Raw genomic sequence first — 27,730 nt, forward strand, 5'->3', positions numbered from 1 at the left:
GGCCCACCCATCAACGAAATTCTGGCTATGCCATGAGCCCGAGGCCCATCTGGTTTTGACTAGAAAGGCTACTGCTTTTGTAAAAAAATTCAGAGCAGGTTAGGAAAATTTACGCAGCAGGTTAGGAGAATTAACGTAGCAGGTTAGGATAATTAACGTAGCAGGTTAGGAAAGGGGTTAGGCGGGTTAGCTAAAATGCAAAAAAATTAAAAAAAATCTCTAGCCATGACCGGCCCTCCTGCCACAGACTAGCCTGAGCATACAGTGTACTGTATATGGCTAGGCTTTGACACTATACTGTTCATCATTATCAAATGAATTTAGGCGTACTGTATGAGGATGTGGCACTGCAAGTGGTGGCATGGGTGGTGAAGATAGTGTTTATAGACAGCTAGACCTAGTCTGTTGGCTAATGTTGGCCTTAATTTGTGCTCCATATAGGACAATGAACTCAGTCCCACACTCAACATCTCTGGCTCAATCGTAGACTACCTTATTTCTTACTTTTCATTCACAGCCTTGAAAATGCCCCTCCAGTGCAGTCATCCAGGTTGGCTCAACCCAGTGGTTGGATGTCATGGTTGGGTGTCTGCTGCAGACCTTTACAGATTTTGGTGAGGCAGATGATTGAGTTTTATATTGTCATATTTTGCACTGGGCAGTTTTATAAAATGCTTTGTTACCCTGTTTAAAATAATAACATTTAAAAAATAATATACTGTTATTACAAATAGGCTTAATATAATCAATTATATTAGTAATCATCGTAGCGTACTCCACAGATTTATTCAAACTTTAGGCAAATTGCTTTCTATATGATTAAAGTTGAAGGACTTTTGGATCAGACTGACCAATACTTCGTAACTTGTGATTTGAAGTATGACAACGATGAAGATGGTGATGAAGAAGAATATTAGTACGAATTGTAAAGTTTGGTAGCTAGTAGTATTACATTTGTGTCATAGATTTTATTTATAAAAAGGCCACCGATTTAGGTATCAGTATCTTTGGAAAGGCACTGCATTATTTGAGGACAGTCAACGCCCAATGCATTCTGGTCCCTGTGCAGAAGTAACTGTTCCGTGCGTACCGGAATTTGAGGTGTCCATCCAGCCTCACTCGGTTTTCTTTCACTGACAATCGAAAAGGTAAATATTGCATTGTATTTACTAGCAAGTTGTAATATTTCACTGCCTCGTCGAATTAGATACGTCGCTTTAACTTCCTGTCGCATCCCACGTAGCTTGTTAGCTAGCCTTTACTTTAGCAAAGTGGTTGGCTAGCTAAGTTAACGTTAGCTAGCTTTCAAAGCTTGCTTTTAGACACCTTGCCGGAGAGTCATTGTGAGCTAGCCACCATTGGAAATCATAATGTATCACAATTTACATAATTTATCTACACAGCCCGACTTGAAATGCGTGTTCGCTGGCTAGGTATTGTCAGAACCATATATTTAATAAATACATGGCTCTGTGTATTGCTAAGAAGCTAGCTAACTAATTTAAACGTTCAAGGCATCTCAAGCACGATTCAATGTCTAGATAGACTCGTGTTTTGTGCTATTTAGATAAATGGAGACAGCTAGATATGCATTATTTGAAGTAACTACAATATAATTTAGTTGTATTTTCATTCATTGAGACAGCGCTTTCATAACCCAGTCTCGGTAGTTTTGAAAGAAAGATGCCCGGCACTATTTCGAGTCAATTTGTCTGGCCTCTTCAGAGTCTGTCAGCTGACTTGTGATGAAGTCAAATTTTCCACTAACTGTAGGAAGAAATAGCTTAAAGTGATTTAATTTCACTTCCAGTTTGAACATGTTACTTAGTTATAGAAAAGTTACTAGCTAGATAAATAAAAGTACAGAATTGGAGGCAGAACCAGCTTGAGAAACAAATGCATTTGTGAAGTGAGTGTCAAAAAAAGTTGTACGGGATGGCTGTTTTTTTTGTGGTGAGACATTCTTTTGAAAAGTCATTCTGAGCAGAGAGCAGACTTCCTGTCTCTCACAGTCCCCTAAATCATGTAGGCTATGCCGTCCTCCATTTTGTTAGTGTACACAGTTGTCATTCTCTTGAAGTAATTAATAGGCCTATTGATATAGTATTTGCATGTTCTACTGAAAACAGAAGTACACTATATATACAAAAGTATGTGGACACCCCTTCAAACTAGTGGATTCGGCTGTTTCAGCCACACCGTTGCTGACAGGTGTATAAAATCGAGCACACATCCATGCAATCTCCATAGACAAACATTGRYAGCTTACTGAAGAGCTCAGTGACTTTCAATGTGGCACTTTCATAGGATGCCACCTTTCTAACAAGTCAGTTTGTACAATTTCTGTTCTGGTCAACTGTAAGTGCTGTTATTGTGAAATGTCTAGGAGCAACAACGGCTAGCCGCGAAGAGGTAGCCACTCAAGCACCCAGAACGGGACCCCTGAAGCGTGTAAAAGTTGAATCCCAGGCCCCCGGCCTTTTGCCTTTTGAGAGGCCGTCATTGTAAATAAGAATTTCTTCTTAACTGGCTTGCCTAGTAAAATAAAATTAAAAAGTTGTCTGTCTGTCAGTTGCAACACTCACTACCGGGCTCCATACTGCCTCTGGAAGCTACATCAGCACAATAACTGTTCGTTGGGAGCTTCATGAAATGGATTTCCATGACCGAGCAGCTGCTCACAGCCCTAAATTCACCATGTGCAATGCCAAGTGTCGGCTGGAATGGTGTAAAGCTCGCTGCCATTGCGCTCTGGAGCAGTGGAAATGCGTTCTCTGTAGTGATGAATCACGCTTCACCATCTGGCAGTCCGACGGATGAATCTGGGTTTGGCGGTTGCCCGGAGAACACTAGCTACCCCAATGCATAGTTCCAATTGTAAAGTTTGGTGGAGGTGGAATAATGCTCTATGCCTGTTTTTCATGGTTTGGGCTAGGCCCCTTAGTTCCAGTGACGCATACAATGACATTCTAGACGATTCTGTGCTTTCAACTTTGTGGCAACAGTTTGCGAAGGCCCTTTCCTATTTCAGCATGACAATGCCGTGTACAAAGCGAGGTCCATACAGACATTGTTTGTCGACTGCAGGCCAGTCGAGAACTTGACTGGCCTGCACAATCGCTCCCACATTAGTGCCCGACCTCACTAATGCTCTTGTGGATGAATGGAAGGAAGTCTCTGCAGCAATGTTCCAACATCTAGTGCAAAGCCTTCCCAGATGAGTGGCGGCTGTTATATCAGCAAAGGGGGGACCAACTCCATATTAATGCCCATGAGTTTGGAATGAGATGTTTGACGAGCAGGGGTCCACATACTTTTGATCATGTAATGTACCTGACATTTGACATCTGTTTTAATGTTCTCTGTTCTCTGGCAGGTTGAAAGAGCGCAAAATGTCTCAGGCGGAAAAATTGAAAGTAAGTTCCCAACAGAGTATGATAAGAGGATGCTTGCATCCCCACAGCTCATTTGAATGTAATACTGTCAGGCAGTTAAGTAAGGTTAAACAAAAACATTTAAAAATTCCCTCATAATATTCCAATAATGACCTCTGCTTATTTGTACTTGGCCTACACTAACATGATGTGATCTGCTTTGGCAAATTAGGATTTAATAGAATTAAACCATTGGGCCTAAAGCCATTTGGGGTCTTTAATGCAGAATGCATGGCCACTCAAGCAGATGCTGCCAGTGTCCAGGCAGCAACTTCCTTCCCCAGGACTCACAGTTGTGCCTTGACCTGTGTCGAAAGGCTCCATGAGAACGCTGCCATCTCAGGCTTCACTCAGTCCTGCCCCTTGTTCACAGAGGGGGAGCACTAGTTATACAAAGCCGTGAACAGTAATGGCATTTCCAATGTATGAGCTTAGTCTAGCTATATTATAGAAAGGTAGTGTAATAATCCCTTCCTTACATCTGTTCATAAACTGAAAAGATCGGCCTAGGCYTAACTTTAAACCCTTTAGCTAGACTGCACATTCTCCCTGGTTATGTATAGGCCTGTTAGGGCCATAAACATGGGAATGCGTTCCAGAGACAAGACAAAGTTAATTTGTGTACAGCTGATTCTTTTGAGTAGCTACCTAATTGCTGGTTGTAATGTTTGCTGTGATTTGCACAACCCACAGATGTAATTACTATAATATACTGTAGGTCCATCCTAGCCTGAAGACCCGACGTTGAATTGCATTTAATTATATGTTGGGCATCAATGAGCATTTGGATAAGGAAAGTTTAATCTCAAAAGCGCTACAAGGCAGAATGTTGAATAAAATKAAATGTTTACTTACTCTATTCCTGGGTTGAATGACTGGGGTTCTAATGGACATGTGGTGGTCTCATGTTTTACAGCAGGGTCAGTTTACCAATCCAGAGACCCCGGGGTATGTTGGCTTTGCCAACCTGCCCAACCAGGTGCACCGCAAGTCGGTCAAAAAGGGCTTTGAGTTCACCCTCATGGTAGTTGGTGAGTGTCACAATATTTGTAACCTATATAATGTCTGGTATTTTTGTATGGCGAGTGTTGTATTGTTTGTATGCAGTAGCTAGCTATAGTTCCTTTAGTTGGGCCTTAGACAGAATGCGTACTCCAGTGGTTTTGAGCTTTGCACAAAACCACTGTGTCTTTGGTTGTCGGTGAGTCAGACATTTTTTTTTGCTGCAGTTCTTTCCTCAGTTCAGTAGAGATTAAGGAGCCTTGGCCTTCGAATGGGGAATGTGTGCCAAAATGATCATGTTCACGCAGTTTTGGCATATCATAAGCGTTTTAGGAATGGAACGGCAACAGTAAGCAATTAACATTTTGGATACGCATTTCCTTTTTCCTCTTCATTTGGAGTGGGTGGATAGCATCTCTTCCTTACGAAACATATGTACTGTGTACAGGCTTTTTAAAATGTTTTTTACATTTATTTTTACAGAAACAAAATCTAACTGGGATTAGGCCTAGTTTGTGCTAAGCAGTTATGCATCAGTTCATGCTGTCGACAGAATGGAATGTGACYTCTTTGACTGTAAGCCCAGACAGTTGTTTGCTAGTTGACAAACGCATTCATTTCCTCTTCTCATAGCCTCAMCATTTTCACATTTCCCACCCTCCCCACATCTGTCAGTAATCACTGTTCCATATCTCATCACTTCCTTTAGTGTTTTTGTGTGTGTGTGTTCGGCATACGTGTGTGTCTGAGAGTGGGATGTGTCAGGGATGATGTCAGAGGTCCTGGTTTAGGTCACAGTTGAGTCCAGCTGCAGACAGTCTCTATGTAAACGGATGGAGGCAGGGTTTCTCTGGGTCCTCTGGTTTAGCTGTGTGAAATTAGTTTTCCTTTCTCTCATCTCCCTATTTGTCTGTGTTGTAGGGGAGGAGGAGAGCCCTATTGTACACGTATCCCCTCTGCCTTAAAATAAACCAGACTGGAATGTGGTCCTGTGTGCTGGACAGGCCTCTGCTGCTGGAAAGTGTCTGTGTGTGACTGTGTGTTTAGAAAAATGTGGTTTTACTGCCAGCTTAATGCATTTCCCAGGCTATGAGGCCTAATGTGTATCATTGGTTAGTGCTTGGCTAATATACAGAGTCCAGGCTGGATGTCTGCCAACTAGCGGGCTATATTGGGTATTTTGTGTAAAAAGAAAAACCCTGCACACATTTTGTAGATTGTAGTATTTGTGGTTTGTAGACTTAAAAGTAATCAGATATATTGGTTATATTGCCTTTATATTGGCTGTTTTGCCATGCAGGCACAATATAATCTGTTCTATTCTGTTTTTAATTTGGTCCCTTTTTTGGAACGGAATGATAGTGTTTATATTGATTCTGTGTGTTGTGTTTAGGTGAGTCTGGTCTGGGGAAGTCCACCCTCATCAACAGCTTGTTCCTCACTGATCTCTACCCAGAGAGAATCATCCCCGGAGCAGCAGGTATGACCGTATACACATACCACGGCCACACTCCCAGCTGTTACTCCAAAAGGTCATTTGTTCCTGCATAACCTAATGGGAGTCAGTTTTAAAACCAATTATGCCAAATCACCCCTCATTTATTCAGTGGCCTCAAGAGTATCTAGAAAGTAAAAACCTTTTTATCTCCTTTTAATTGTAATCCACAGAGAAGATTGAGCGCACGGTTCAGATCGAAGCATCTACGGTTGAGATCGAGGAGCGAGGGGTGAAGCTCCGCCTCACTGTGGTGGACACGCCCGGATACGGTGACGCCATCAACAGCCAGGACTGGTACGCCACTATGGTTGTATAGACAGGGGACCTGATCCTGTCCATTCAAATGTAATAACTTTATTTCTCCATGATAAGCTACATCTGTTTGTGCATGGACAAATATGTTATTGCTGGAATACAGTTGATGTCTTTTGTACCCATGTCATATGGTTGCCACAAAGTCCTAATTATGGCTCAACCTCTCCTATTTATAGAATTGATTTTAACCCTAACCTTCAACACGCTTCTAACCTTATACCTAACCCTAACGTTTTAAATAAAGATCAAAAATCAAATTTGTTTTCATAAAGTTTTATGATATATTTAGACTTTGTTGCTGTGGTAACAAGGGACGACAATGTCACAAGGCGTTTAACTACATGGTACCACCACCGTGCTCCTCTTCTCCCCCAGTTTCAGCACCATCATCGCCTACATCGACGACCAGTTTGAGAGATACCTCCACGACGAGAGTGGTCTGAACCGCCGGCACATCGTGGACAACCGCGTTCACTGCTGCTTCTATTTCATCTCCCCGCTGGGCCATGGGTACACACACACACACACACACACACACACACACACGGTGACCGTATCGGATTTTGAAGCTGATTGACAGCCATCATCGATGGTGACGTGACCGACAATGCATAGCCTATTTCAACTTGACTGGCACCAGACAGTATAGAGCTGACTGGGCAACCCATAGCAGGGCCATGCTATAGCCTGCGTAACCTTTTTCAATACATTTGTTTTAAACAATTCATAGAATGCAAGAAAACACTGTAGACAGAGTTAGGGCTGTGGCGGGTCACAATTTTGTCAGCTGGTGATTGTCAAGCAAATAACTGTCAGTCTCACAGTAATTGACCGTTAATTAACAAACACATTTAACATCTCCTGGCTTTCACACACAGCTTACAAGTAATTTTTAAAAGTTTCATAAATCTATGTAATCTAACCTACACCTTCAAAATAAATCCATTTATTTATTTTAGACAGGTCTAAAGAAGCATGATATGGAGAAAATGTCTATTTCAGAAGAAAATAATAGCAAAAATGTATTGTTTTAATATGAGGTAGCGTGGCAGGAGAAAAGCAAGTATGCACAAAAACTGAAATAATAGTCACATCAAAATGGAGAGAAAATAACAAATTGTGCTTTTAAAATAATTTGACACCGCTTTAAAAAACAATATAGGCGTTTGGCTATATGTCCTAGATCATCTGATATTGAGAGAGACAAAAAAAAATAAAAAATTCTGACTGGACATTTTGCGCTGCTTTGGTGAAAAGCTCCGTCTAGGGTTGTTACGGTGACCGTATTACCGTCACACCACTGGTCACGAGTTATGACGTCTGTCAAGTTTAGTCAAGCTCTGTTTCTGCTGGTCATTAATAGCCTACCAAACGTGCTAACTGCCTGGTACTCAGCACTCTRTTCTCCCTCTAATCACTCTGACATCAATGCAAATTTTATTAGAAAATCCAATCAAACACTTCATGAGAGCCCATGAGCTCATGTTGCGCAACATTTCTATAGGCAATGCAATTGTGTGAGAAAACAGTGATGGCCTTGTAAAAAGAGGATCCCATCAGCTTTCTATAGGCTAGGCCTACTTTTATTTATCAACTTTCCTAATATTTAAGCACATTGCTTCTCTTTACAACAGGAGTATAGCCTACCTGGCTGGCATGAAAACAAACCACGGGGAAAAGCGTCCTCCATTTGCCGTTTAAGTGCATGGATGATATTTTTTCCTGCTGCCCATGTTTCAATACAGGTGCATGATAATGGTCCAGTCTAAATCAAAACAAATGTTACACACATTATTTAGTATATGTAAAGACAAGATTAAATCAAGAATAGTCTGATGGGTGACAATATTAACTATCGCTTGTGGATTATATATCACTTGTGAATGATGCCCAGCATAAGAAACAAAGCCTTTTTTTTWATGTAGCCTAGCCCATAGGCCTATATGCTTTAAGGTTTGTCTCACAACTAAAGTGGCCAAGTCAATTCTTAATTTTAAGCACGTTAATCCGCTTTAAAAGGGGTGTATAGCCTAACTGGCATATACAGTGCATTTGGAAAGTGTTCAGACCACATGACTTTTTCCACATTTTGTTACGTTACAGCCTTGTTCTAAAATTGATTAAATCGTTTTTTTCCTAATCAATCTACACACCATACCCCATAATGACATGGTAAAAACAGGTTTTTATTCATTTTGTCAAATGTATTAAAAGTTAAAAAAACTCTCACATTTACATAAGTATTCAGACCCTTCACACAGTACTTTGTTGAAGTGCTTTTGGCAGTAATTACAGCCTAATCTTCTTGGGTATGATGCTACAAGCTTGGCACACCTGTATTTTGGGAGTTTCTCCCATTCTTATCTGCAGATCTTCTCAAGCTTTGTCAGGTTTGCTGGGGAGTGTCGCTGCACAGCTATTTACAGGTCCCTCCAGAGATGTTAGATGGGGTTCAAATCCGGGCTCTGGCTGAGTCAATCGAGGACATTGACTTGCCCCAAATCCACTCCTGCGTTGTCTTAGCTGTGTGCTTAGGGTTGTTGTCCTGTTGGAAGGTGAACCATCGCCCCAGTCTGAGATCCTGAGCGCTTTGGAGCAGGTTTACATCAAGGATCTCTCTGTACTTTGCTCCGTTCATCTTTCCCTCGATCCTGACTAGTCTCTCAGTCCTTGCCGCTGAAAACCATCCGGAGAGCATGATTCTGCCACCACCATGCTTCACCGTAGGGATGGTGCCAGGTTTCCTCCAGACATGACGCTTGTCATTCAGGCCAAAGAGTTCAATCTTGGTTTCATCAGACCAGAGAAATGTCATGGTCTGAGTCCTTTAGGTGCCCAAGTGGGCTGTCATGTGCTTATTACTGAGGAGTGGCTCCTGTCTGGCCACTCTACCATAAAGGCCTGATTGGGGGAGTGCTGCAGAGATAGTTGTCCTTCTGGAAGGTTCTGACATGCACTGTCAACTGTGGGACCTTATCTAGACTGGTCTGTGCCTTTCCAAATCATGTCCAATCAATTGAATTTACCACAGGTAGACTCCAATCAAGTGGTAGAAACATCTCAGGAATGATAAATGGAAACAGAATGCACCTGAGCTCAATTTTGAGTATCATAGCAAAGGGTCTGAATACTTATGTAAGTAAGGTATTTCTGTTTTGTTTTTTAAATAAATTAGCAAAAAAAATCTTCRCCTGTTTTTGCTTTGTTGTTATTGGGTATTTTGTGTAGCTTGATGAGGAAAACATTTAATTGAATCCATGTTATAACAAGGCTGTAATGTAACAAAATGTGGAAAGTCAATGGGACTGAATACTTTCCGAATGCACTGTATATAAGCCTACCTACAATGTATAGAAGCCTAGGCCTAATAATAAGTGGAAGATTAGGCAAAAACATGAATCATTGAATAATTATCCAGTTCTGGGGACAGCAGAGTTGCGTGGCTGTAGCCGGGCCCTTGATGATTCACAACCCATCACACGACGCACAGCCACCGAGGCTCATTAACTGTCACTTGCTCGTTGGCACGCACACCTCTTTCGTGCCACTGCTCTAACAGAGGAATAGGCTACAAAAAATATATTTTGTCCTCTCGTTCCTTTTAGCTCTTTAAAAAAAAAGTGAAAAAATATTGGGTTGGCCAATAGGGGGCGATAACATTGTATACCAAGATTTTATGGGTGCCAATGCTTTATCACAATAGGACAAAGGTTGATGTTGCCCAACCCTAAGACACACACCAATGCCAGTCTTGACAATATAATACTAACCATCACATTTTCAACATTTTAGTTTACCTTGACTTTACATGAGCACCCCCCTGTGGAATTTCCAGTTCTTACACCATCCCGCTCTCCCTTTCTCTCTCAGGCTGAAGCCTCTGGATGTGCAGTTCATGAAGGCCATCCACAACAAAGTCAACGTGGTCCCTGTCATCGCTAAGGCCGACACACTCACCCTGCGAGAGAGGGAGAGGCTCAAGCGCAGGGTAGGAAACACAGTTTTGCTCAATGTCAGGGTAGGACACATATTATAGGTCTTGACTCTCAAAAGTATACGATAGGAGAACAGGTTAAGTGTTGTCAAAAAAGGTATGTGGATGTAGCTATCGTACTTCAGACACAACTGCACCATGTGCCTGTATTGTTTTAAGTAATCCCTCTGGAACAAAGGTGTGTGTATGTGTATATATCACACACACACATCAAAAGTTAAAGCGCAGTTAAAGTAAATGGCCAAAATGACTTTTCCTTCCTCCATGTTGTTATAGATCCTGGATGAGATTGATGAGCATAGTATCAAGATCTATCACCTCCCTGACGCAGAGTCTGACGAGGACGAAGAATTCAAGGAGCAGACCAGGACTCTCAAAGTAACCCTCTCCTCCACCTCAACTAATTTATCTCCTTACAAAGATTCCTAATGCAAAAAGGTCTTTCCTTACATTTATTAGATTTCCCCCCCCCCAAAATAAATATTTTTCAATCTTAGCTCAGTGTTTTGGTAACACCAAAGGATCCTCATTAGCTGTTGAGAAAGCAGCAGCTACTCTTCCTGGGGTCCACACAAAGCATGAGACATKACTTCATACAGAACATTAATAGACAAGGACAGCTCAAGGACAGAACTACRTACATTTTAAAAAGTCTCACGTTGGTTGATTTAGGGTTGTGGGTTTGAATCCTGCACGGGCCACATACTGAATAGAACATGGTAGCTATTTGAACCATTAACCTCCGCTCTTTCCTCATCCTCCTTTCTCCTCCCCTAGGCCAGTATTCCCTTTGCGGTGGTGGGCTCCAACCAGCAGATCGAGGCCAAGGGGAAGAAGGTGCGGGGTCGCCTGTACCCCTGGGGCGTGGTGGAAGTGGAAAACCCCGAGCACAACGACTTCCTCAAGCTGCGCACCATGCTGATGTGAGTGGGTTAGAGATGGGTGGACTGCACTGGGCCTTATTGTCTGAGGAGCTGCTCTGCGGTCTTTGTATATCAGACATGAATAACAGCTTGAGAATCCTGATTTGAAATTGATGGCGATTTTGATTTAGTGTTCATGGTTGATTTAGTTTATACTCTATTGATGAATGCTTGTCTGTTACAAAGCTGTGTCAGTTGTAAAAACAGAGTGGCTGTGGTTCCGGATTTTCTGGAACCCGATTTGCCGTAGCTTAAGATGCAGAGATTTCTGCACGTGAAAAATCCGTATTCGCTGCCACGGCCATAAGTGTGTGTGTTTTATCAATCCGTTACTTATCAGTCATAAGTAGTGGCTGTCCTGTCTCACATACTGCTTGGCGATTCCATTATGAGGTAAGCCTTTTGATCGACTAACTTGAGTTAAGTCATTGGTTTAGTGCTTCATTGATTGATTGATGCCTATCCATCCGCAGCACCCACATGCAGGATCTGCAGGAGGTGACCCAGGACCTGCACTACGAGAACTTCCGCTCGGAGCGCCTCAAACGGGGCGGAAGGTTGTCCTCTCATGGTTACGTTATGTCTCCTGCGTACGTACCTGTCTGCTTGCCTTTCTACACCCCCCCCCCCCCCAAACCTTCCATGCCTAGTAATATAATATACAGCCAAATACTTAATGCCACGTACACAGCTGAATATAACAGATGATGTTGATACAATTTTAACACAAGACTCACTTGACTGACTTGGAATTGAATGACTTACCCATTCATTGTCTTTATAAATCAGATAAATCAAATCAAGTTTATTTTATATAGCCCTTCGTACATCAGCTAATATCTCGAAGTGCTGTACAGACACCCAGCCTAAAACCCCAAACAGCAAGCAATGCAGGTGTAGAAGCACGGTGGCTAGGAAAAACTCCCTAGAAAGGCCAAAACCTAGGAAGAAACCTAGAGAGGAACCAGGCTATGAGGGGTGGCCAGTCCTCTTCTGGCTGTGCTGGGTGGAGATTATAACAGAACTATGCCAAGATGTTCATAAGTGACAAGCATGGTCAAATAATAATCATGAATAATTTTCAGTTGGCTTTTCATAGCCGATCATCAAGAGTTGAGAATAGCAGGTCCGGGACAGGTGGCGGTTCCATAACCGCAGGCAGAACAGCTGAAACTGGAATAGCAGCAAGGCCAGGTGGACTGGGGACAGCAAGGAGCCATCACGCCCGGCAGCCCCGACGCACGGTCCCAGGGCTCAGGTCCTCCGAGAGAGAGAAAGAAAGAGAGAAGGAGAGAATTAGAGAGAGCCAAGATTTTCAAAATGTTCATAAATGACAAGCATGGTCAAATAATAATCAGGAATAAATGTCAGTTGGCTTTTCATAGCCGATCATTAAGAATTGAAAACAGCAGGTCTGGGACAGGTAGGGGTTCCATAACCGCAGATAACTAATCCAGTGTCTCAGTCAGACAGTGCCACTTATCTGGGGCAAACTTCTGTCAATACGTAGTTAGGTGATCATCAGCATTAAAAGTCATTAACATTACGCTGTTGTAAAATACATTTTTTTTTTTAACAGGATGTATAATTTTGGATGTATATTCCACAACAATTGGACCTTGGTAGTGAGTTATGGTTGAATATCCTAGTGGACTATGGGTTTTTAACCAGTATATAGGTTGTATGGGTATCATATAACTCTAGGAGTGTGGACCCTCTGGATTTTTTGAGACCTTCCCCTATAGCCAATCCAGGAGAAGGGAGTGATTTTACTGCCTTCCCATTGACTTGTCATCAGCCCAATGATGCTCTGGTCTGTCCAATCCCATGAGTGAACTGTTGGAGGTACCCCCCCGACCCTCTCTTCTTGCTTCTGCAGCTTGCCCTCTTTCACTTTAGCAGCCAGCTGTCCACTGCTCTACCCCCCCCCCTCAAATCTGTTTCTCTCTGAGTGATTAACCTCCTGCCGTTCTTTCTACGTGTTGCTTTCATCACGTCTGCTTAAATGCTGGAAACTACACACACACACACACCCCCCCCAGATTTGGGCTTTTACTAAACTGCCTTCCAGAGACCTCCTATGCACGGTGGGGTTTTCACTCCTCTACCTTTTCTGCTCATTCTATGAATGACAATGAGAGTATTGAAGTGTGTATTTTCTTCTGATTGCACAAACTATGTAAAAACAGACTTGCAAGAACTTGAAATGTACGAGGTGTCCATCTTCGGATATTTACGGTAAGTCTCCCCAATGATTGGGCCTTCAGCCTAAAGAGCCAAACTCACCAAACCTGTGTCTGTGTTCCAGGCAGGGGCAGGGCCAGGGGCCTGAGCCGGAGGAAATGGACAAGGACATGATCCTGCAGGAGAAGGAGGCTGAGGTAAATAGCTAACCATTCATATCCCTCTCATTCACCACTACCGTTCTACTATGTCTGTCTCCCTCTGTCTGTTCAAATATCACCTTTTATGGGAGTATCACACAAACTTGAATGACTGTGATCTGTTTATTTCATGCGATAAAGGTAGTTGTTTTGAGGGGGGATGGGGATTTTAGTCACTCTTCTATGTGTTGGTCATAATGCTGTTTTGTGTTCTGTGCAGCTGAGGAGGATGCAGGAGATGATTACCAAGATGCAGGCTCAGATGCAAATCAAGCCTGACGGCGCGGGAGATGTCCAGCATGTGTGAAATACACCACGGTAACAACAAGTCCATTTGACACTAAACACAACCAAGCTGTGCTGTGAAGACTGAAATGTACCCTGGCATATTGTGGACCTGTATGTCTATATTGCCACGGTCGTGGGTTCAATACCTGTATAAAATAAACACAGTACAATATTTAAACTCTCTGCATTGTAAGTCTCTTTGGATAAGTGTCTGCTAAGTGGTAAATATTCTTTTTATGACCTATTCAGAGATACTCGAGCAGATTTTGTTGATCCCTTGAGTGTTCATATACATCCAAAGTTAGGAAATACAAGTCAGAATTTGATGGTATTGTCTTTCCTTGCAGGTTTTCAAGCTGTTWTTTGAGCTTGACCAGACATGGATGGAAGGATTGCAGAAGAGAAGGGTGTGAAAATGAGAAAGATAACTGGTCCTTGTCTCGTACTGCTTGCCACTTTTTAGTTTATTTCGCTCCTACTTGGAATTATTTTGAGTTTTTTTCTCTTTTTTTTTCTTAATTTTTATATAAGCAGTATTATGTTTTATATTTACACTTTCTTTAATATTCCATATTGCTCATTATTAATTTGTTCCATACTATTGAACCATGCCAGTTAGTCACCAAATGGAGAATAACCCTCCTTTAACCTGGAGTATGCTCTTATTATAGTGGCTATTGTTACTTTTTTTTTTTTTCTGTTGAGAAAGCCGAAAGCTGCTGCTCTTCAAGGCTGTCCACTTGGCCCCATCTAAAACCACTCACAAAATGATCAATCATGTTGCCAACTGTGGCTCCAAGTTACAAGTGGAAAGCACAACTTAGTTAGCAACTCTCTTCTGTCTTTCATGGAGCCATACAGCTAAAATGTTTTTTTTCTTTAATGGTTGTCATGCCAAAGTTGGCGAATTCTTTAAAGATCTAGTCTTTCGAAAAGCAGCTAAATTATTTTCTTAATCCATGGATTCATTGACAGGGTTCTTTCTCCCACTCCCCTGCATGCAACACTTAACCCTGTCTCATGTTGTGTTGAAATGACTGGTTATGACTGAAATGCATGACACTGTGACCTTCCCAGTCATCCTGTAGCCCTGAACCAATGAAGGAGACATACCTAGGTGTTTTTTACAGTATGTGCCTCTATAAATCCTGGGCCTGTAAAGTGTGAGTAGGAGTGCAGATCTAGAATCTGTCTAGTCTTTTAGATCGTTATGAATATGGTTATATAGACTGGCGGACCTACCTCACAAAGAAAAGWTTGCGGTTTTGTAACTGCAGTCGACCGTGGTATTTTGGACACAGTAATTGCAGAATAACTGTAACATTACTGCAGTAAGAAAGTGTTATTTTGGATGCAGCATACCTCAGTTGTACTGCAATCTTTTTTCATAAGGGCTGATCCTAGATCAGCACTCCTGCTCTGAGACACTCAGAATATGGGCCCAGGCTCCCTATGCCCCCAGGTTTTAACATATTGTAAAGTGATTTGACATTTGAAGCGAAAGTCCTGGCGAACTGAAAGTAAATTGAATTRCTGTGATGTTCGGACCAGGCTCATGCATTGCAGGTGACATTGCTTTTCTTCGTKTGTGTCCCCTGTGATATTGATGATTGTGGAATAAAGTGCATCTAGTCTGTGTGGTCATGCTGTAAAGGCACACTGTACTTCGTGTTATATGATATYTATCCATATCCTTTATGGCTGTGTGTCAATGGGTTAAGACTGACATTTGGATGTTGGACAGGACCAGTTTGTTGCTATGGCCATTGTCATGGCGATCTGGTTTGTTTGTCACCAGCTTTGCCCATATCTCCCTCAAGCCAAGCCACTGTTCTTAACATTCCAGTTTATGCTGTTTTTATYTAATAACTGTCAAATAAAACCCTTGATGTATACCATCTAGTATTAATGTTTTTATTAGAGCTAGATTCTAGTTTGTGTCATTTGTCATTCTGGGGCTTGTATATGGCCAATATACAACAGCTAAAGGCTGTATCAAGGCATTCTGCTTCACATTGTCTAAGAACAGCCCTTGTGGTAAATATACCACACCTCAAGCCTAAGTGGCTCGTCTAGCCACAGGATAAATCCTTATCTAATCTTCTATCCAGATTTTATTTTTACAGATTACCATATCTTCAGTCTGGTAATGTTCTCCCAGTGGCTTCTGACTCGATACAGTAAGATATTGCCAGTTCACCTCAGGTTGATTTGACCGTGTCATTCGTCGACCACAGACTGAAGGAGAACATGCTGACTAAACTCACTTCTACTGCCCCTCCACCTTCCTCGACTATATCACTGTCACAACCTCACATCTGTCTCCTTGCCTCTGGCATGCAGGTTCGTTGGCTGGCTGTCTTGTCTGCCTGAGTCGCTACACCTTCCTTGACTAAGTATATGTATGCCAGTAACCTTGGCCTCAAATCTACTACGGATTTTGATTTATGTGAAATATGCTAAACAAAACATTCGTATGTTCCTCCTCTTACCTCTTTCTGCTAGCTTCTTGGCTGTCACTGATCCATTCAACTGACTTCTTTCCTCTTTTAAAATGTTATTTGCCCACCAATTTGGATARCATGAAATTGGGGAGGAAAAAAATACATTAACGTGTTTTATTTGCCCATCTATTTAGATTCATGAGTTATCCTGTTCAGTTTGAAATGCAACGTTCATCAATGGAGAACATGTAAAAGAGCTCCTCACACTAATCCAAATGTATATATTATTTAAAGCTTAGTTGGTATGAGGGTATGCTGGCCAAAACAATACTAGCCGCAGAAAAGCTTATTTCTACAAAATGTTTCCTTTCTCCCTTGATTGAGGTAATCACTGATCTGAATGTGAAGGCAACAGATGACTGGAAGCGAAGGCAATATTTCATAGCACGTTCACCCATTAAATMTTTGTATATCAGTGGTTGATTTGACGTAGAAAGTAAAGGAAGCATTTGAAATTAATTGGAACTAGGCCCACACTATTCCTGTCCTTGTCTCCATGCTACAGCTACATGATTGAGAACGTGGTGCTGTTGATCACCGGTGTCCTGAAGCAGAGGGATGTGGCAGAGCTGCTGCCAAGGTGCCTCCCACTGAGAATGTTTGACCAGATTGGCATCGCCCGCACCCCAACGGAGTTCTACTATGCCATCCTGGTGGTCATCACTAGACATCTTCTGTAGGCATCAGCAGTCATTTGATGGGGGGTGACAGTGACATATCTGATTGAATATCTATAATATGACATTTTACAGAATCTTAATGGAAATATCTAGGGCAAGCAGTATTATTTTGCCAAACGAGCTACTTTGATTATGGTCCTTTCACATCAGAGAATGTTGAGTTCAAAAACCTGTGTCATTAATACTGTAACCCAGTGTATGTGTTTGTACAACCTAGTCAGAGGGGGGGGGGGGAAGGTTAAGCATGAACTCCTAACACTAGCCTAGCTCCCATAGTGAAATGCTTGTAAAATGGTGATCGCTCTCAAGGAGTCTTCATACCTATGACCACCCGGCAACAGCGGAGACTAAGACTAAGGTCACCCGAGGCCCTGCCGTTCACTGCCAGTGTGAGGAAAGCTAAGGAGCTTMAAATGAACCGGACAGGTGGAAACATTGGAACTAGCCACCGATCAAACTGGGATGGTGGTTTTTATATTGAACAAAATGTTCAGAGAATTTGCTTTAGACCCAGATTGAATATGTATGTCAAACACAATGGAATAGTGCCAAAGGTGCAAACTCCATATGCCAGGCAAGCTAAACCAGCACACCTGAATTATTTAAAATATGTATTTGACCCAGGTGTTATTTGTTGAAATACATTGAATAGAAAACCTGCAACACCMATGCATGTGATGCAACACACAAGCTCACAAACCCATAGACGTTTCCATAGACTTTATTTTAGGATTGTTTCTCTCTCGATCTAACAGGTATACCAGCACTCTTAATGTCATGGCTTTTTTTTTTGTCTTAAATACTCTCCGTTCTATGAAGAAAAACTGTAAAAATATTTAATCATAACTAATTAAAAGTTCTCTGGGAGATTGGTCAGGTGAACTAGGGGGCAGAGGGGTTTTCGTGGTCCATGGGGGGGATGTTGGACGGTCTGAGGGGGAATAGAAGTAGACGGAAGGGGATTTGGAGTAGCAGCCAGCAGAGGTTCACCGCGAGGAGGGGGTGGTGTTACCATTGAGAGAGAACCTGATGAATAGAAGAGGGTAGATTTAAATGAGTGACTAGGTGACACTTAATAAGTGATAAGACTCCAATGAATTGCACTCATCTGTGCCCTTTATAGTCATACCTCACCTTTTATTCTTTGTCCTTTCAGATCAGTGGGTTTAGTCACAAAGGACAAGAGATGAAAAAAGGATGTCACTGAAGTGTATTGGAATTGTGTGTGTGGGTGTGTGTGTGTGGGTGTGCTTGAAGCCAGACTCACCTGCAGACTCTCTCCATCATGTGTGTGTGTGTGTGTGTGTGTGCTTGAAGCCAGACTCACCTGCAGACTCTCTCCATCATGTGTGTGACGAGACGGTCGGAGATGCCGGGACAGGACTCCTCGGCCAGGTTAAAGGCGTTCTCCAACTCTTCGATGGCCCCCACGCCACCTCCAGCAGCCCTCCGCTTCTCCTTTAACTGGACAGCACAAACACAGGGATTAGTTCGAATTCAGCATAGATATAAAGTTAATAGAAAAGGAAAATTGTATTGTCCACACAATGTGGACATTCTAATAAGTAGCTTCTCTAACTTGTTACCTCTTTGAAAATGGGAGTGACCAATGCCGACAGACACTGTGACTTGGGTTGGCGTTTCACCGAATCTGCAGACTAAAAAAAAAAACAGACAAATGACTTCACAGTGTCCCAGCCCAAACCATTTGATTGTGTGTTTAAATGTGCACCAACATGGTCTCACCTCTGTATCGGAGTGTGTGTATCCCTTCTGTAGTTTGTTCATGGAGCTGGGTCGGACTGTGGGGAAGGTCCACACAGGACTCTGGTTGTCGTCACCATCAGCATCCCTGTAAGAAGAAGAGAGAGACAGTAGGTCTGTTTGAGATATTTAATTCAGTACCACGTAAAATAGAGAACTGCATGTTCTATATCTACCACCAGTCAGAAATATTCAATATGTTGGTTAGGTTGTCTGTGTGTGTGTGTGTGTTTCAAAACTGCTTCATCCATTGTGCACTGTATATGTCTGCGCTTGTGTGTGTTAAGGGCCTCACATATCTGAGTCGTCTGAGCTGGACTCCTCCCCGTGGCCCTCGGACCTCCAGCGACGGTAGCGGTCGATGAGTTCCGACAGGTAGGCCGTCTTCTTGGTGTAGCGTGTAATGAACTTGTGCTTCACCAGCTCCTTGGCTGTTGGCCTCTATGGAGGAAAAGAGCGTAGTACAAAGACACGCATTCATTCTCATACTAAATATGACTGCTTTGAGCGCTTTATAAATGAAGTTGGTATTTTTATGATAAAACTCTAAATATAGGTGCACCAGCAGCACCATAGAGGTATTGTAMGTTTATTTCTATGAATAAAACAAACAAATGCTTATAACAGCGTAAGTACCCATGCTCTCTTTTATGGAAGCCTACCTACAAAGTCATGCTCATGATAGGTTGTGTACTGCTAGTCCCCTCAATCAGGTAGACTTCTCAGGGCCAGTTTCCCAGAACCCAGATTAAGCCTAGCACTCAACAGAAAATCATTGTCAATGGAGAACTTCAACGGAAAAATGTATTGACTCACAAAGCGTGGGTCTTTATTGAGGCAGGCCTCCACAAACTCTTTGAAGGGCTTGCTGTAGGATCCCTCCAGGGTGGGAGGGGTGTTCTTAGGAATGAGGAAGAGGACCCTCATGGGGTGCAGGTCTGAGTTGGGGGGCTCCCCTTTGGCCAGCTCAATGGCCGTGATGCCCAGAGACCAGATATCCGCCTGGGAGGAAGCCAGACAAGTATACACAGATAAAAACACGTGCTCACACACAGACACACTTGATATTTATGTGTACAGAATTCATAAGGGATGTGCTGAACATGTATAAAGAGCCTGACATCAAAAACAATTAAGCAGCAGCAGGATTAATGTAAATTCCACCTCAATTCAGTCAATTAAGGAAGTGAAACGATCTTCYAATTCAAAAATAGAAAAATGCTCATTGACAATAAGAGGCTCTTCTCAGATTGGAGTTTCATTGAATATCCTGAACTAACGGAAATAAACCCTGCTGACACTCTGACAACCCTACAGACTAGGACATATTTGAGCCAACTGCCAACTCCGTGGGGGCTACTGACCTTAAAGTCGTACGCMGACTGTTTGATGACCTCGGGCGCCATCCAAAAGGGAGTGCCCACGAATGTGTTCCTCTTGATCTGGGTGTCGGTCAGCTGGCCCGCCACGCCAAAATCTGCCAGCTTCACGTCGCCTTGCTCTGACAGCAGCACATTGGCAGCTGCCACAGAGAGAGGGAGAAGGGGAGGGAGACAGCAAGGTTGGTGGTCAATATATWATAATAATAATAAATGCCACTTAGAAGACGCTTTTATCCAAAGTGACTTACAGTRAGAACTTACATTTAATAGATATCATCACAACACTTACATCATTCAAAAAGAAGATGGCAATTCATGTTCTCTATGTTGATCTATTGGCCTACAGCTATTGCTTTGTAGAAATCTGTTTTTACGGATGATTCTCCTGCAAAATCTCCAGCCCCTGATGAATTAGAACATCTACTGTTAACACTGTAACGACATGTTATAACAAGATTGAACAATATACATGTTGTATATCGGTAACGTTAGATCACAACACTACCCAGTTAGCTAAAGAGCACCATTAATTAACAGTTAGCCAGCCGTTTCAGCAGCCCCAATCTAATAGTTTGTTGTACTTGCCCAACACCCTTTATTTTTCATTAGTAGTACCTATATCAGCCAATCACAGTTCGTCATTCCCGGTGAACCTGACTGAGCCCGGCCATCTTCAGAGTGAGATCGAAGTCAGAAGCTCCTTGGACTGTTCCTCAACTTTATTGAATTTGACCTGTGTTTAGTGCATGCATCTAATTGTAAGTACTGTGACATGTCATTGCTTGCTTGCTATTTACCATGTTTATRGTACCATGTTTTCCTTTTCCATGTGCTTCATGCAATTGCTAGCTAAGCCAAGATGTTAGCCAGTCATCTTAACATTAGCTTGTTAGTCTTGGTATAGCACATAAGTAACGCTATATCGTTTTAGGCATATTATTTTACTCATGTTGTCAGGTTAAAGTTATAGCCGTGTTTGTGGACATTTAGAGTATTTTATGTGGCCTCATGTAATTATATTGCTACAATATGTAGCCAAATGTATGTAGCCAAATGTTACATATAGCCTAAAAGCCTGCCCCTTTCCACATGAAGCAGTTGGCCACTATTCCACGTTGGTTCTGGTCTCATGCAAGACCTTAGATACATTCCAGTCACGTTTATTTACCAGTAAATGGGTCTTTATTCTGTAAGTGTATTTCTCTAAGTGTATTTGGCATTGCCACTTGCATTATACCATGGCATAGCAGTACCTTGTCATAATATATTCTGTATACCCCCGCCCAGTCTACTCTATGGTATGTCATGTAAGCCAATACTAATGGTTATTTCTTTCCTTTCTATTCCTTCATCAGTGGTGGCTGGTGGCACTTTAAATGGGGAGGATGGGCTCATAGTAATGGCTGGAACAGAATGAATGGAATGGYATCAAACACATCAAAGACCTGGTTTCCATGTGTTYGATACCATTCCATTAATGCCATTCCATTCATTATTATGAGCCGTCCTCCCCTCACCAGCCTCCAATGGCTTCAATAKAACCACTTTTACACACACTTACACAGTAGGCAGTCAAAACAAGGAGTGTGGTGTGGTTAAACCCAGTATCTGTAATAAACCTGTTCTGAAGACATCTTGGACTGGACAGATCTGTGTCGGCTGAACCGTATATCCACTGGCACCTATAGCTTTCTACTAAGGTCCCGTTCTACATGGTCTTCCCAGATCAGTCTTTAGTATTTTTTCAACTATTAAAGACATGCTCAGGTACTTWGCATTTTTTGTTTGGCTGGATGTGTCAACGTGTAGATCATACCTGCATAATATACACTACATAACCAGAAATACGTGGACACCTGTTTGTCAAACTTCTCAACCCAAAATCAAGGTCAAACTTCTCATCCCAAAATCAAGGTCAAACTTCTCATTCCAAAATCAAGGGCATTAACATCTGCCAAACCAAGATTAGTCCGTCAGACTGCCAGATGGTAAAGTGTAATTCATCACTCCAGAGTACGCATTTCCACTGCTCCAGAGTCCAATGGCGGCGAGCTTTACACCAGTCTAGCCGACGCTTGGCATTGCGCAAGGTGATCTTAGGCTTGTGTGCGGATGCTCGGCCATGGAAACCCATTTCATGAAGCTCCCGACGAACAATTATTGTGCTGACGTTGCTTCCAGAGGCAGTTTGGAACTCAGTAGTGAGTGTTGCAACCGAGGATAGACGATTTTTATGCGCTACGCGCTTCAGCGGTCCCATTCCATGAGCTTGTGTGGCCTACCACTTTGCGGCTGAGCTGTTGTTGCTCCTAGACGTTTCCACTTCACAATAACATCACCTACAGTTGACCGGGGCAGCTCTAGCATGGCAACAATTTGACTGACTGACTTGTTGGAAAGGTGGCATCCTATGACTGTGCCACTGAAAGTCACTGAGCTCTTCAGTACGGGCCATTCTACTGCCAATGTTTGTCTATGGAGATTGCATTACGGTGTGCTCGATTTTATACACCGGTCAGCAACGGATGTGGTTGAAATTGCCATATCCACTAATTTTAAGGGTTGTCCACATACCATGTAGTGTATGAGGAGAGTTACTGTCTTACCTCAATTAGCCACAAAATCCCAAGTTTGAAAGCAACTGTTTTCTGGAAGCTGTGCTGCGCCATTTTCCCTACATACACCCCCACGTGGGCCAGCCCCCTAGCAATTTGAGTTTCAGCCAATGAGCTTCAGCCCCTTGCCATTTGAGTGACAGCTAGCACAATGCACAGTAGAGAGAGCAATGAYGTGGTGCACATTTATGACGTAGTATGCAATCTTCGGGGACCACTTTTGGCTCGTGGGCGCTACTTTCAGAACTACTGGCTAAAAAGTATACAAAAGTACCGGAGAATCTCTTTAACAAAACTAAAATGGGAGATTGGAATGAGGATTATTATTATTGGCAGGCCCATTTCTTGTGCACTTTACATAAACTCAACTGCAAGACTGAATATTTATCACTCTCAGAACCTAATGAAGTCTTTGTGCTTTCGGAGTAGCAGGTTTATGAGTATCACATGCAGAATATTGCTTAGCCTATTACCATTTCATTGTTGCTGGTCATTTGAAGAAATGTCCAAAACTGTTCTACTTACTGTATGTACTGTATAGGCCTACTGTATTTACTGTATAGGCCTACTGTATGTACGTGTGTTTATTTTCAGTCATATTTTATCAAAACATGTTTCCGCACGGTTTTGAACCGGGGACCTGCACTGAGCGTGTGAGGTGAATGTGATAACCACTACACTATGGAAACTGAAGTGAACTGGCAGATAAAATGATCCCATATGATAAAGTATGTACCAGTATATCAAGTTATTTGATTTTGTCTACATATACACTCAGTGGCCAGTTTATTAGGTACACCACCCCGTTCATGAAAATGGATCGTTCCTACAGACAGTGAGTCACGTGSCCRTGGCTTGCTATATAAAGCAGGCAGACGGGCATCGAGKCATTCAGTTACTGTTTGATTGAAAGTTAGAGGGCAAAACGAGTGACCTAAGCGACTTTGATCGTCGGTACCAGGCGCGCCGGTTCCAGTATCTCAGAAACGGCCTCCTGGGGTTAACACGCACAACGGTGTCTAGGGTTCACAGAGAATGGTGAAACAAACAAAAAACATCCAGTCAGCGGCAGTCCTGTGGGTGAAAACAGCTTGTTGATGAGCGGTGGAAGAACGGCAAGAATCGTGCAAGCTAACAGGCGGGCCACAAACAGGCAAATAACGGCTCAGTACAACAGTGGTGTGCAGAACGATATCTCAGAACGCACAACTCGTTCGTTCTTGTTAAGGATGGGCTATTACAGCAGACGACCACACCGGGTTCCACTCCTATCAGCTAGAAACAAGAAGAATGTGCTCAAGTGGACGTGTGATCACCAACACTGGGCAATTGAGGAGTGGAAAAACATTGCCTGGTCCGATGAATCCTGGTTCCTGTTGCGTCATGCTGATGGCAGAGTCAGGATTTAGCGTAAGCAGCATGGGTCCATGGCCCATCCTGCCTGGTATCAACGTTACAGGCTGGTGGTGTAATGGTGTGGGGAATGTTTTCCTGTCACACTTTAGGTCCCTTGATACCAATTGAGCAACATTTGAAGGCCACACCTTGTAGAATCTATGCCCCCAAGAATTCAGGCTGTTTTGGAGGCAAAGGGGGTTCCCACCCGGTACTAAATGGGTGTACCTAGTAAACTGGCACTTGAGTGTACATATCAGAGTGGCTGCGGAAACTTTTTTCCCCTAACTTTTGCTCATGTGCGTTTCACGTTCTGTGCATGTGTTTCTTTACCTCTACTTTCCGTACACATTTGGTCTCTCCCTTCACATTTTTCTGTTAATCGCAAATTATAATTCTTCAAGTTTTACCGGTGAAACGTCCATCTGCTACTAACCATTTGATCTCAATCAGTTTCATGGGGATACTTAGATCTTCTTGAGTTACACAGTGTTGTTTTACACAGTGTTGTTTCGAAGTAGCCTACAGTGTTGTTTTGAATGATGTACAGTGAGCGAATTTTAGAGCAGATGGTGTTAACAAACTGYAGCATTTTGCCTAGTGGCGCGCTGTTCAGTTTTGGCCACGAGAGAAAKATGTGGTGGTGTTTTTGTCTTACAGTAATGTCATACTATGCTATTTTATTAGGTTGTATTAKGTATAATACTATCATTATGTGATCTTGCAGACATTGATTCAGCTTTCGCCAGAGTAGCCTGGGGTCTATTCATTAGTCGTATTCTGTTGCAAAACGTCTTGCAACGGAAACTGCTTACCGTTTACTCTAGGAACCAAATGGAAGCAAACAGAGCAAACAAACGGGGAGGGACCTACATGAATTTGTCCAATAGAAACTCTTGTTTTTGTTGTAAAATGTTTTCTGTTTGGAGTAAATGGTTTCCGTTGCAWAACGTTTTACAACGTCAGCGTTTTTCAATAGAATCTGGCTAATGAATACACCCCTGTTCTCTACAAGTAGAGCAGAGACTGTGCRTCAAGTAGATAAAACACATGCGCAGAATGTGATCTGCACATGTGCAGACACTGAGACCTTTAGTTCGGGGGAACGAAAAGTCGGTTCCGCAGCCACAGCAGCTGCTATTTACTTTTTGAAAATATGTTCACGCACGGTTTTGAACCGGGGACCTTTTGCGTGTTAGGTGAACGTGATAACCACGACACTACGTAAACTGCCAGGAGAGTGCAGGCTCAGGGTATCATTTATGATGGTTGGGAGATTCTGTTAGKGGGTGCTGTCCTGTTGCATAGACAGATTTAATAGTTGATAGAGGACCAAAGGGAGCAGCCTGAACCTTTGATATCTCTGTGGATCTTCCTCTCAGAGTGCAGGTACTCCAGTCCCTTCAGTATTTCCCTCAGTATGGTGGCGATATAGGTCTCTTCTAGAGGCCCAGGACGTAGCTGAAGAGAGAGAAATAGTGGGAAGGGACGGAGAGAGAGATAATGGGAGAGAAAGAAAGAGAAAACGGAGGGAGGGAGAGTTTCTTGCTGAGAGCCTATTTAGATCATTGCTAAATACATGTACTGTGTACATCCTCCAACTCATGCCTTTGTATTGTAAGTCAGAATTTATTAATCAGACATCTAAGTCAGCATTTATTAATCAAACAATTGGCATTGATTCAATTAAATACAATTGTACTTATCCCCTCAGGGGCAATTAGGAAAGGCATTGTCTTACCAGGTCCAGAGCTGATCCCCCACCCAAATACTCCATGATGATCCACAGCTTAGTGCCCTGGAGAAACAGAGACCGTGGCGTTTTCAATGCTAAGGCTTGCTGTGAGATTTGACCTGAACATAGGCAGAAGTCTCAGAGTGTGTGAGTTTGTGTGCGTGTGTGTGTGTATATATTGGTGTATGAGTGATATGTATGTATGTCTGTGTGTGTGTGTGTATATATATTGGTGTATGAGTGATATGTGTGTCTATCTCTGTGTGTGTGTGTGTGTCTGTCTGTCTTTCAGTCTCTGTCTATCTATGCGTTTAGCTTTACCTTCAGGTAGGAGCCATAGTACTTGGTGACAAAGGGGCTGTCACACTGACTCAGTACAGTGATCTCCTGCTGTATGTCTTCGATCTCGTCCTCGGCTTCCTCCAGGTCAATGATCTTGATGGCCACCACCTCTTTGGTGCGGTTGTTGATGCCCTTGTAGACCTCTCCAAAGGAGCCCTTCCCAATGCGCTCCTGCTTGGTGAAGTATTCCTCAGGATCCAGCCTGGAATTCTGCTCCACAGGAAAGCAGTGACATCATAGAAGGACTTAGTAAGCTTTTTTTATTATTATTTTATGGGGCAGATCAGCTTTAATATTGCAGATGGATTGTAGCTTCCATCAATGTAATTGTCTGCATCACTTCCAATCCCCCATATACTTGTATGCAAATATATATAAACKTAGCAAAAAAAGAAACGTCCCTTTTTCAGGACCCTGTCTTTCAAAGATAATTCRTAAAAATCCAAATAACTTCACAGATCTTCATTGTAAAGGGTTTAAACACTGTTTCCCATGCTTGTTCAATAAACCATAAACTATTAATRAACATGCACCTGTGGAACAGTCGTTAAGACACTAACAGCTYACAGACGGTAGGCAATTAAGGTCAGTTATGAAAACTTAGGACACTAAAGAAGCCTTTCTACTGACTCTGAAAAACACCAAAAGAAAGATGCCCAGGGTCCCTAATCATCTGTGTGAAATGGGATTGAGACTCCGGCTCTTCGCGGCCATGGCAGAACACGACATGTCCTCGTCTTGCAGAGGAAATCACGCACAGAAACGAGCAGTATTGGCTGGTGCATGTCATGCTGGAGGGGTCATGTCAGGGATGAGCCTGCGGAAGGGTACCACATGAGGGGGAGGATGTCTTCCCTGTAAGCACGCAGCGTTGAGATGGCTGCAATGACAACAAGGCTCAGTCCGATGATGCTGTGACACACCGCCCCTCGACCAGACGGACCCTCCACCTCCAAATCGATTCCCGCTCCAGAGTACTAAGCCTCGGTGTAACGCTCATTCCTTCGACGATAAACCACGAATGACCATCCCCTGTGAGACAAAACCGCGACTCAGTCAGTGAAGAGCACTTTTTGACAGTTGTCTGCGTCCAGCGACGGTGGGTTTGTTGCCCATAGGCGACGTTTTGCCGGGTGATGTCTGGTTGAGACGCTGCCTTCAACAGGCCTACAAGCCCTCAGTCGCGCCTCCCTCAGCCTATTGCGACAGTCTAGCACTGATGGAGGATGACTGCGTTCCGGGTAACTCAGGCAGTTGTTGTTGCCATTCCTATACCTGTCCCGCAGTGTGATGTTCGAATTACCGATCTTGCAGGTGTTTTTACACGTTGGTCTGCCACTCAGAGGAACATCAAGCTGTTCTCCCTGTAGCGCTGTCTTAGGCGGTCTCACAGTACGGAAGCTTGCATTTTTTGCCCTGGCCACATCTGCAAGTCCTCATGCCTCTCTTGCACATGCCTAAGGGCACGGTTCACA

At 42.9% G+C, this 27,730-nt stretch overlaps 2 protein-coding genes across 4 annotated transcripts in view; one reads left to right on the plus strand and one right to left on the minus strand.

The window, feature by feature from the left end:
• Positions 1-1,057: 1,057 nt before the first annotated feature.
• LOC111979250 (septin-2B) lies at positions 1,058-14,399 on the plus strand. Of its 2 annotated transcripts, none has more exons than XM_024009655.2 (13): positions 1,058-1,148; positions 3,377-3,416; positions 4,351-4,465; positions 5,830-5,916; positions 6,105-6,228; positions 6,625-6,759; positions 10,120-10,237; positions 10,520-10,621; positions 11,021-11,166; positions 11,640-11,756; positions 13,475-13,547; positions 13,771-13,868; positions 14,186-14,399. In XM_024009655.2, exons 2-12 carry the CDS (start codon positions 3,393-3,395, stop codon positions 13,855-13,857), a joined length of 1,128 nt encoding a protein of 375 aa, XP_023865423.1. In that variant the 5' UTR covers positions 1,058-1,148; positions 3,377-3,392; the 3' UTR covers positions 13,858-13,868; positions 14,186-14,399. The 2 variants fall into 2 exon arrangements, with proteins under 2 accessions (XP_023865423.1, XP_023865424.1); XM_024009656.2 differs by having other exon boundaries at positions 11,640-11,723.
• Positions 14,400-17,727: 3,328 nt separating this feature from the next.
• The window catches only part of stk25b (serine/threonine kinase 25b), a 13,529-nt gene continuing 3,526 nt past the window's right edge, over positions 17,728-27,730 (minus strand). The window contains exons 2-12 of one of the 2 annotated variants that reach the window (XM_024010057.2): positions 26,235-26,465; positions 25,920-25,976; positions 25,531-25,639; positions 20,151-20,308; positions 19,603-19,788; positions 19,082-19,227; positions 18,769-18,874; positions 18,609-18,680; positions 18,350-18,486; positions 18,157-18,171; positions 17,728-18,048 (exon numbers count right to left, since the gene is read on the minus strand). In XM_024010057.2, coding sequence (XP_023865825.1) covers positions 18,009-18,048; positions 18,157-18,171; positions 18,350-18,486; positions 18,609-18,680; positions 18,769-18,874; positions 19,082-19,227; positions 19,603-19,788; positions 20,151-20,308; positions 25,531-25,639; positions 25,920-25,976; positions 26,235-26,465 — 1,257 coding nt within the window. In that variant the 3' untranslated portion in view covers positions 17,728-18,008. The remainder of the gene's footprint in view (positions 18,049-18,156; positions 18,172-18,349; positions 18,487-18,608; positions 18,681-18,768; positions 18,875-19,081; positions 19,228-19,602; positions 19,789-20,150; positions 20,309-25,530; positions 25,640-25,919; positions 25,977-26,234; positions 26,466-27,730) is intronic. The other variant, XM_024010058.2, reaches the window with a different exon arrangement.

The sequence above is a fragment of the Salvelinus sp. IW2-2015 genome, linkage group LG19 (assembly GCF_002910315.2).
Source record: "Salvelinus sp. IW2-2015 linkage group LG19, ASM291031v2, whole genome shotgun sequence".
NCBI classification, from domain to species: domain Eukaryota; kingdom Metazoa; phylum Chordata; class Actinopteri; order Salmoniformes; family Salmonidae; genus Salvelinus; species Salvelinus sp. IW2-2015.

Coding starts and splice junctions, on each gene's coding strand:
- LOC111979250 (XM_024009655.2), top strand. CDS start 3,393: ATGTCTCAGGCGGAAAAATTGAAA. Junction 5,917..6,104: donor AATCATCCCCGGAGCAGCAG/GTATGACCGTAT, acceptor TGTAATCCACAG/AGAAGATTGAGCGCACGGTT. Junction 13,548..13,770: donor TGCAGGAGAAGGAGGCTGAG/GTAAATAGCTAA, acceptor TGTTCTGTGCAG/CTGAGGAGGATGCAGGAGAT.